The 10,743-nt window shown below is 42.7% G+C and overlaps 1 protein-coding gene across 4 annotated transcripts; it reads left to right on the forward strand.

The window, feature by feature from the left end:
• The first annotated feature begins 85 nt into the window (after positions 1–85).
• Positions 86–8,710, forward strand: LOC112573211 (patched domain-containing protein 3-like). 4 transcript variants are annotated; one of them, XM_025253361.1, is made up of 8 exons: positions 86–193; positions 766–809; positions 2,087–2,348; positions 2,593–2,814; positions 3,116–3,654; positions 3,876–4,114; positions 4,370–4,576; positions 4,894–8,710. In XM_025253361.1, the coding sequence occupies exons 3-8, from the start codon at positions 2,271–2,273 to the stop codon at positions 6,897–6,899; spliced, it is 3,291 nt and encodes a 1,096-aa protein (XP_025109146.1). In that variant the 5' UTR covers positions 86–193; positions 766–809; positions 2,087–2,270; the 3' UTR covers positions 6,900–8,710. The 4 variants fall into 4 exon arrangements, with proteins under 4 accessions (XP_025109146.1, XP_025109147.1, XP_025109145.1 ...); XM_025253362.1 differs by lacking the exon at positions 766–809 and having other exon boundaries at positions 88–193; XM_025253360.1 differs by having other exon boundaries at positions 127–809.
• The last annotated feature ends 2,033 nt before the right edge of the window (positions 8,711–10,743 follow it).

The following is a 10,743-nucleotide window of genomic DNA, read 5'->3' on the forward strand; positions in this document are numbered from 1 at the left end:
GAAAAATTCGCCTTGCAAATTGTTTAGCTGCTTTCCTGAGCAAGCGAGTGGGGCGCACTGCTGTAGCTTGCATCTCACCTTGTCTGTCGTCCTCGTCGCTGGGAGAATGTAGCTGTCAAGGCAGAAAGTTAAAACTATTAATAATCGGCAAGCAAGGTAGTCGGCGACAAAACATTCTCGCAGGTCCGTGAAGGTAAGTCAACTTTTTGACGGTATTATCATTTTGTACTATTTGAATATTCTTCATTCACTGAACCATCAAAACTGAATACTCTCTCATTATTAACTACTACATTTTCACCGTCACGCATGACTGGCGCTCCGCGACTGCAGTGTGAGGCGCTAAACACTCGAGAAGGCATGCAGGCGCTGCCATTGTTTTATAGTCTGTCTCACATGCATTATTAACACGATAAAAACACAAATCTACAAAGGGCTTGACATTGCGAGTAATTAAAATGTTCTTCGCATCATATTTCGAGAAAAATTTGTTATTTCTCTCACACACTCATCTCCTCACTTCCATCAAAATCTTTCAGGTGCATCATTGTCTTGATGAGATGACAAAGACTTTTAGTAAACAGGAAGGGGTGTTTTATATATATATATTGCTGTTGTGTTTGGAATAGAAACGTGGTTTCATCTTAATGTGGGGGGATGGGGAAGTGTAGGATGGAGGGGACGGGGTTAGGGTAGGTGTGAGAGGAGAGTAGTTGCTCTGTGAAGCTGTAAGTTTTGTTTACTGCTGCTGATGCCCTCTTCCAGTTCTGGTCTCTTGCTGTTGATGTCCAGACTGGTTGCCAGATCACGTTTGTTACCCTTTTCCTATATTCTAGACTTCTATCTAGTTTGTATCTACTGTTCATTATTTAAAGGACCTTTAGTTTGTTATTCTTTTTCATTTTAATATTGCTTTTCTTGATAAATCTGGCATTTGCATTGTCTGACACCATCTTTACTGTTTGTTTTTCTGGGTTTAAATGTTTAGTTAAGTTACTCTACTTTATATTTAGTTATAGTTTTCCACGAGGGAATAAAGCCCGTATATTGACTACGGTTTAATTTATTTCAAAGATATATAATTCTTTCGAAGAGTCTAAAAAAAAAAAAAAAAGACGCAAAATCCCAGTACTGCGTGGCAGCTAACACGACTAATACCGTTGCTTGACACAGATGCTATTGTTGGCAGTTACTGTTGCGTGAATTATCGGGTGGAGAACATTAGCTTGGCAGTTTTTGTAGCTCCTGTCAGTTGTACGGACTGCAATGAAAAAAGGAAACAATAAATAGTCTATTATGCCAAGTGGCCTCATGGTCAGTGAACATGTGATCTACTGTGACGAGCTGGCGAAGGACTGGTGGCAGGCTGAGCCCAACTCACCCCTTCTTCAGGTGTATATTGAATCTTGTAATGCGCTCTGCCCAATGGGCTGTCCAGTTCCCCAAATGTAAGATGCCTGGGGAATAACCGATCTTCGGATGTGGTCCACGAAATCGTCCCTTGTCGTATCTCTGTATAGAACTGTATTTTTGCTGTATCAAATAATACATCTACGGTATAAGAGTCAAGGGGTGTGAGAGATAATCTGATGACATGTTTTCTGCTGTGTCTGTGGGCACAGTGCAATCACGTCTTATGATAACTGTGTTAATACCTCCGAAAAAGCACGCGGAAATAATGATAGCAGTATTAAATCATTCGTCCAGGACAACGCCTGTCCGTCGTTGCCAACCTGACAGTTAAGATGGATGACTCACATTCCTGGCCAGCGTCGTCTGTCTTAAGATCTCAACACAACTGACTCACTCTCTGTGATGGCGCTAGTCTGTCAGAGTAAAAAGTGACAACGTGCATCACAATGGACTGCGAGCGATGTGCAAACGCTTTACGTCATCAACCGTCCCACTGAACGTTAAACCCGTTCCAGAAAAGATATTAATATGACACTTGTTTGTCTACCACAATCTGTGCGCGTGAGTGTGTCTGAGAGAGAGAGAGAGAATAAGCATGTCCAGCTGGTCGTATCTGATCTTCACTGTAACGAGTTTATTCCCAATGATAAAATATTGTTTATGATTCACACAGGGTCGTCATGTCTTTGGTGTCGTCGTTGTCATCATCAGGCTGCAGAGTATGTGACAGACGCTCCATCTGCTCTGCTAGGTCCTGCTTGTTTACAGAGTGACTATCCTGACCCACCCTTGAAGCTGCATGCTCCTCACTTGCCCCAGCAATCAATTAGCGGCATGCAGACGCAAGTGACTGCAACATGGTTGACAGGGTGCGTGGCCGTGTCACGTGTCGTCCTGCTCCAGCGCCATCTGCACGTAATAGTGAGGCTGCACAGGTCTGCGCATTAATGCACTTCTCCTGAGAGATACCATTTAAACAGGTCTACAACCGACAAATCGTTGACAACAGCATGTAGCTACAGATACCAATACCACAAAAATAAGCCTGAATAAATGAATCTGCTACATGCAAGCGCGCTCTCTCATGTCCTCGGTGTGTCATGGTATGTGTAATTACAAAAGTGTATATTGTGCACGTGAGGCCGTAACATGTGCTCTGTGTGTGTGTCTGTGTGATAGGAACCTGCTCACGTGTATGGGCGACAGCCATGTTATGCCCACACGACAGCCGTTGTGTCGCGGGTCCTGCTGTACTACGGGGAGATGGTGGGGCGCCACCCTCTGCCTTTTATCTTGTTGCCATTGGCTGTCTTCGCGGGTCTTGGCGCAAGTTTGCCGAGGGTCGAGTGGTTCGACTACACCGACCAGGCTGACATGCTTTGGAGCAGCAGAACTCTGCGGGTAATAGCAGCCTGTCTCCACTTTTCCTTCCCCACCTTGGAGCATCAATCTAAATGTACTGAACGGGGTTGAAACAAGCCTAAATCTTGAGTTAGCTGTAAATTGTTTTGTTTGTACCGCCCCAGACCTGTATTTTCGACACGATGAGCAAATGATTGTTTTGCAAGTCCAGATTTTAAAGCGAATTCAGATGTCATACTCTCGTAGACATTTCATACAGAGAATGTCAGTATCTATCGCATAATCCTGATTTCGCCATTTCCCACGTCTTTTCTTTTAATATATATGGATGATGTTACAGGAACAAGCCATTGTGCAACGGCTGTTTCCGGACAGGACTGCCAACAAGTATGACGCTGTGGAACTCAGCGAAGATCAGATCATGGCCATCATCATTTTCCAAGCCCGCGACAACAGCTCTGTCTACGACCCTGACGTGCTGTCCGAGATTCGTCAGACCCTCAGCAGCGTCAAGCAGAATGTGACGGCGCGAGTGGGGAACATGACGTACACCTACGAGGACTTGTGCGGAAAACGCGACGGCGCATGCGTAGTGACCGGGGAGAGGTTGCTGAGCCCTCAGTTTGACACCTTGAGAAAAAGCGGCTTACTGACTTACCCGAAGTGGAAACTTCCAAACAACGAGACAATTGACTTTTCCTTCGCGTTGGCCGATGCCGACAGCAAACTGCGGAGAGCAGGGGTGGTGAGGGTGACCTTTAAACTACGTCATGACCTCAAGGAGGAGGCCTATGCTTGGGAGAACGCATTTGTGGAGTTTGTCAAACGACTTGAACCCAGAAACACGAATATTGCCTTTTCCACTTCACAGTCTTTTAGGTAACGCCCAAACAACTTCAAAATTTTCCTTTACACTCGTCCTTCATCTCAAATTCTTTCAGTTGATGCTGTACCCGTTATCTTTTCAATATTACGAAAATGTACTCCTAATTATAGTTTTGATTTTTAAAGTGACATTCTCACATTTTGAACAACCATAAAACACTTCTTTTCGATTATAATGTAGTGCCTGTTCTGCTTTCCATTACTCTTATTCAAAGGCAAGAGCGACAGCACGGCGTGAACGCCGACTTGCCAAGCTTGTGGGCGGCGCTGGCGACCATGACAGCCTGTGCCTGGGTCGTCACCGTGGGCGGGGACCTCGTGTCCACCCGGGCGCTGCTGCTGATAGGAGGGATACTGCCTCCGGTCTTGGGCAGCATCAGTGCTGCCGCACTGCTCAGCTTGTGTGGGATCAAGCTTGTCCACTTCGTTCACCTGGCAGCTGTTCTTGTGCTGGGTGAGCGGTTGTTTTGTGTGTGTGTGGTGGATAATCGTTTCTTGTACTGGGAAGTTATATTTCTATTTTCTTCTAGTGTTTTTTTTCCCCTTCTTTGGTAGGTTTTTATTACCTAATAATTTTGTTTCTTGTGCTCTGTTTTTGTCTTTATTATTTTGCTTCTTACCCAATTCCCTCCTTTGTACATGCACGTTTGGCTTTATGAAGGATATGCGACATAATATTGAAGAAAATTGTGTGTGTAATCTGATCCAGGAATCAGTTTCAACATTACATTTCTGCTAATGTCCTGTTGGAGCGAAACTATTCAAAACACAGAGCTGACCGTCCCGCAGAGGCTTGGCGTGACGCTGTCACAGACAGGTGTGGGCATCGCCATTGCCTCCCTCTCTGTTTCCGTGTCACTAGCAGTCGCCTACACATCCAACTTCATTGGCCTCTCCTGCCTCTGCCTCTTTGTTGGTGGGGAAACCATTGCTGCCTTTCGCGCTTTTGTTTTTTTTGTAAATCTCGTACATCGTTAATCCACTTGATGTAAATAAATTCCTAGTCTACTGTATAGGAATGAAGGACCAGTCTTTAATCAATAAAATTCGATGATTACTTCTTTTTCATATTTATAAAGTAACTATTGAAACAATATTGATACAATACTCTGTATGTATGTGTGAGTGAAAAGAGTTTCGCGTGAATCTACCCGAAGGGAAAAAAATGAGAAATTGTACTTATTTGTTTTAACTATTTTTGTGTCAGATAAGATTATCTCTTTTCTGTTGCAGGTCTGGCAGTTTTCCTCACCTTCATCTGTCACATGACCATTCAGCTCGCTTGTATGGCGTTGCACGGTCGTCGTGTCTACTCCTCCCGCCACGCACTCACGTGCCTCCGCACCAAGGCTCGCGACGTACTTCGTCGAGTGGGACGCCGGCCATGCTACGCCTTCTGTTGCGGAGGTTCGGTTCCCTCTGAACATAGAGCCGACGAAAGTCCCGTAGAAAGAGTTCTGAGGAAAACCTTGACCTTCATGGCACAGAGCCTCGTGATCAAAGTGACGACCATTGTGATTTTTCTTGGGGTCACTGCCGTGGCCATCTACGGCGTGACAAAGCTTAAAGAAGGGGTCAGCATCACGACGTTGGTGCCAAGATCTTCTTACTTCTTCACCTATATGACGATGGATGCTGCCCATTTTGGATTCAGCTTTCCTGTCGCTTTCGTCATCGATGACAGGGCAGAGTACAACCTGAGTACCGCTCAGAAGATGGAGGAGCTCCTTCAGACAGCCAGAGACGACAGGTTGGTCGAGGACGAGTTCGTTCGTTGCTGGCTGACGGATTTCGTCAAGTCTCCCTTCTTTAGCCGTGAGCAGGCTGGCGGCCATTTTATTCTGGGCAAGGTGCAAGACTTTCTCATCAACACAACCCGCTTCCTCAGTGATGCCATTTTCGACGAGACTGGCCAGCACCTCATTGCGTCGCGGTGCTTCGTGTTTTCTGAAAAGACTTCTGACCAGCACGAACTGGCCAGCTTTATGCAGCGCATGCGCAGACTGGCGGAAAGCTCGGAACTTCCGGTCTTTGTTTTCCACCCGTCTTTTCTAAGCTATGAGCAGTTTCTGTCGGTCCTGCCGACCACCCTGCAGACCGTGGGTATTGCTGTAGCAGTACTGTGCGTGGTGCACTGCATCTTCCTCCCCCACCCCCTCGTGACCGCAGTGGTGGTGATCAACATGCTGAGCAGCATGGTGGACGTACTCGGGTTCATGACCTTGTGGGGCGTGACGCTGTCGTCGGATACCATGGTGCACGTTATTCTGTCCATGGTCTTCACCGTCAGCTTTGCTACTCACGTCTGCGCGGCTTTCTTGACCCCGAAATCGGAAACGCGCTCGGAACGTGCGCTTCACGCGACATCATGTGCAGCGGTCCCTCTCTTCAATTTCGGGACAGCATCCTTGGCAGGTTTGCTGGTTCTCCTCTCTTCTCAGTCCTACTTGTTTGAGACTTTCTTCAAAGTCACACTCCTCGCTCTTGCCTTCGGGGTCTTCAACGGAGTTTTCTTGACAACTGCAGTCATGGCGCTGGTGGGACCCGAGAATCTTCGCCACATGGCAAACAGCAGCCAGCAAAAAAGACAAGAACAGGCCACTCCCCCCGTAGAGTCAACATCCAACAGATGCTTTCCAAACGAAGAAACCGTGTCAAGATTCCAAAATGCGTCCAATAGCCCCAAACTGTGCGAGAAAACTTCCAACGGGCACAATGTAGCCGAAAAAGGATTCATACCCGGAACGCAAGACAAAAGCAATGTGTACAATTTTCCAGGATGGCTTCAACAGGGCCGGTCAGTCACTGTTCCACGGGACAACATGGATGAGGCTAGGCCTTCGACTCCATACTATGTGCCTGTTCTGCCTCCGCGACTGGGTTACCCCCAGGAAATGCTGGGATCGCATAACGAGTTTGAAAATATCATTCGGTACCACAAGCACGAACGTGACAAGACGGGACTTCCGGTAACGTCGGCACTGCAACAAGCACGTAGGCCAAAAGATCACGTGATGAAGTCAAGCTACCAGCGTTGGAGTGCTTACGCTCCTGCCGGAATTCCCAGCTACAGACCACATCAGGAGGTGGACAATGTACTAAGTGGTAAATCGTTTCATAGGTCGGGTGAGTCGCTCGAAAGAGTCGGCGGCATTGTGGAAACACTTTCTAAGAGGGGTAGCCTGGCGTCCTCACAAACTTACATATTGGAAATGTTCAAATATGGTCGTAGACAGTAGACATGGAAGGCAGAACATTTTCGTTCTGGCAGGAGACACTCACAGTCTTCGTGTATGATAAACATTCAAAAAAAATTGTAAACGTCTGTATGGCAGAATTTGGGAGCACTCGCAGAGAGCTTCAGTGTAAGTCATAATGTCTTCCAATACTTTGCACCACATCCTACTCTATCCTCACCAACCCCTCTCTAGCCAGGGACTGAATAGCAAAAATGTACACTTGTGCCTTTATCTCCCTGGGTGCAGAGTAAGTTCCCTTAAATCCAAATTAAGGACAGACGTATCACTCGCCCGTCCTTCTCTGCATACATTAGTATAGTACAGCACCTCTAACGGGATACTATCACAAAGCGGAGGAAATCACAAAATGCGTTGCTTTTGGTAGCTTTGTTCTTCCTGTCCAAATCAGAACAAAGTTACCTCGGATGCAAAGGGTGTGCCCACACTTGCGAGATCCCATTTGACAAAATACTAGACTTTTTTTTGCTAAAGAGTAGGTATCACAGACCAGCCCCATACTTGTTAGCAGACCTCTCACGTGGAAATTAAGATATGTGCATGCAAGACAAACAAGAATCAAATTCTTAAATGCCAACCACATTGCTTCACTATTCCACTGGCAATGAATGATCACACACAAAGCCCCACTGACAGTGAATGACCAACATGCACACATTGAATGACCTTATAAAAACAGTGCTCACTGTCTCCACTTTAAATTGCCAAGAGTGAAGTTTTAAAAAACAATATCATTTTAAATCCTGTAAATGCTTTAATTTTTTTAATTTATTATAAACAAATCAAATCTCCTAATGGTTCGTTTACTGTTTAACCTATGGTAGTTATACTACATTCTAGTGGTTCATCATCTACTCTGTGGCCAAACAAAACACTCACACATTCCAACCACTCAGTTTTTAACTACACCTGATCGTCAATGTTACTGTAGGGATATATAATGCCCACTTGTAAAAGCCATGCAGCTCCAGGGGCTTTTGATGTTGATACTCTCGTACACAATGACATTGTGTAGACTTCAAATAGACAAATGCGTTACAGAGCTTGTGCAAAATTCTGCAAACTTGAAACGCCACTTCATGACAAATCAATGGGAGATATCAAACAAAATGTAAAGTCAAGGGTATATTTGTCTGGTCTGTATATCTTCCACATCTGTGGGAGAAAATCTGAGTTCTCTTAATCCATTTCCCATTATGTATTAAATTAACCAAGCCAGTTCCCTATTCAAGCACTAGCTCTTCGCATGGAGGCTGTTACAAAATGTAAATGAAGGACCTGTTGATGAAAACTTTTAAGTTCCAATGCACATTGCAACAAATTTGTTTAAAATCAATCTCAGGCTCTTGCCAAGATCAATGTGTACTAGTACAGTTTAAGGTTATGAAACAACTAAAACAACTTCCATTAGGATAAAGATTGTTTTAAATAGTTTTCATTCTACCTTTTTTGAATAAACTTCAAAGTGGTTTCCTATTAGTATGCTTTATTGGACCAGTTAAAACAATCTTTTACTTATACACTTTTTTGTGACAAATCTACATTGGTTGTGACGTGCAAAAACCTTCTTTGTGACATAAATCTTATTACAGTGATGTAACTAACTGATCAGTAACCTGTATAATCTAGAGACAGTCTTGGAAAATTATTTTTTGCATTTGTATTCTGCCCTAATATTTGATATGTGATTAACAGAAAGCAGGAAATGACAAATACAGTGGCATAAATTACATTTTTCATGTTTGTGTAAAATACTTGGCACTTGCCTAAATGAAGCATATATTACCCATAAACGACGTGTGTATTTGAAAGGCATATATGTTTGGTGTGCATGCATACATATTATTCTTCATCTATGTAAATATATATATATGGCAGGAGGGAGGGGATATATATACATCTTTACACTTTTGAAAAATAGCAATGAACACAGCTAGTGGAGTAAGAAAAAAAAGAGTGCTTACTTGCAAATATAAAATGCTAAATGGTCACTGCAAATCATCCTCACATATACATCAGTAATCTATTAATTGTATGTTGCCTGTGGATGTTGAGATTATGTGAAAGATAGTTTAAAACACGTCCAAAATGTTGCTTGTTCACACATTTGCATGAATCCTGATGCACTTTTTTTTTTATAAAACAAGTACAACCAAAAGCTTTTTTTTTTTGACATTTTAGTTTTGCAAGTTTCTTTCATTCATGAAATTCAATGCCAAATTTTAATATAAGTTACAAAGAGTTTATTTATTCCCTTAAAAAGAAGAATTTGAATGAAGCATGGATTCTACCAAGTACAAAAATCTGTATAGGTTAACTCACAACCACATCTAAACTTGACATTTGTTTCTTTCATGTTGACATGCACATTGTCCTCACTTTCCAAACCACACTCCAACATTGCACACGAAGTCATTAATAGCAGGCAAAAACGCTATCACAGTTTCATGGTTTCATTTTGCAGATTTTGTGGGGTTATTGTAGAACCTATCCACGCAACTTGCGGAAGACAACCTGCAGGAGAAAGTTTCTAAAATTTAAATGGTTAAAACAATTCATATAAGAAAGAAGACCACATACATGCTTCTTATGCAGATATCTAGTAATTTTATAAAATCAAAATGGCTACAAAACAAATTATAATCAATTGTTTGGGCATCTACTCGGTACCTGACATTTGCTTTATCATATATCATAAAATAGCAGAGCAACATTTACTGTGCCTCAAGTGCATGCAAGCATATAAGGTAGTATGATCAACAGGGAGAATCTACAGTTTCACTTTGTCAGTCTACACTGTCAGAATGAGCAAAGAAACTGCCTTTAGAATGACAAATCCAAGAAAACTATAAAAGTGCTATACCAGTATATATCTTCTGATGTCTACAACTACAGGTTAGCAACAAAGCTAATTGCTGGGAGAGATTATCACTTGCAACACTAGTTTTCATTAACATACAGCTGTTGTAGTGTAAGAGGTAAAAAAAACCATGCACAATGTTTGCAGTTCTGAGGATCTCTGGTACAGAAATGCAAGTAGAAAACTGTGATGCCTGCAAGCAAATGATAATATGCCCCCACCCCTCCAAAAAAGGCCAGATGCCTGCTACTTTTTGTGATTATACAGCCACATAAATAATGCTGAATTAATTAGACATGATTATGGGAACATTTATCAGCTACTGCATATAGTTTGCGATCAAACTGCTAGTGTTAAATACACCAAACTGTGTCTTCCTTTCTTTCCAAAAATTAACAAAAAGACAATTGGCACATTTCTTACCTTTTTTGCTGACTTGACATGCTCTGCTGTAATAGTTCTGGATTTTTCTGAACGTGCCAATGTTTCACATTCTGCAGCCAAAACTTTCATGAAGAGTATGTAGTTAAGCCACACCTGAAGGAAACAAAAATACACATCATAAACAAGCTAAAGCTCTGTGGAATAGCAGAAACAATCGAAACTTGTGTTCTGGTCACCAGCTGATTGAACAAGTGCCATGAATTGATTTAAAGAACATAAAGAGACAAGACAAAGAACTATTTTGTTAATGTATGCTTGCTTTACCAACATCAAAACTACCAGAAACATTTGGATTAAACATGATAAATAAGGCAGAGTGTGGTCATGTGTGTTTGCATAACCAGGTGTAATTGACTGTTAGGGAATGGGGTGAGGGTTCTTATTGAGGATTATGCAACAATATATCACAAAATTTCCAGGTACATTTCTGTTGTCTACAAGACATATTAATTTTTTTAGTGTTTATTAATGAAGCTGTGAGGATTGCTTTGTAATAAAGACAGAGCAAAACGTACGCGTTTC

The sequence above is a fragment of the Pomacea canaliculata genome, linkage group LG10 (assembly GCF_003073045.1).
Source record: "Pomacea canaliculata isolate SZHN2017 linkage group LG10, ASM307304v1, whole genome shotgun sequence".
Lineage (NCBI taxonomy): Eukaryota > Metazoa > Mollusca > Gastropoda > Architaenioglossa > Ampullariidae > Pomacea > Pomacea canaliculata.

Coding starts and splice junctions, on each gene's coding strand:
- LOC112573211 (XM_025253361.1), top strand. CDS start 2,271: ATGGTTGACAGGGTGCGTGGCCGTGTCACGTGTCGTCCTGCTCCAGCG. Junction 2,815..3,115: donor GGAGCAGCAGAACTCTGCGG/GTAATAGCAGCC, acceptor ATGATGTTACAG/GAACAAGCCATTGTGCAACG. Junction 3,655..3,875: donor TCCACTTCACAGTCTTTTAG/GTAACGCCCAAA, acceptor TCTTATTCAAAG/GCAAGAGCGACAGCACGGCG.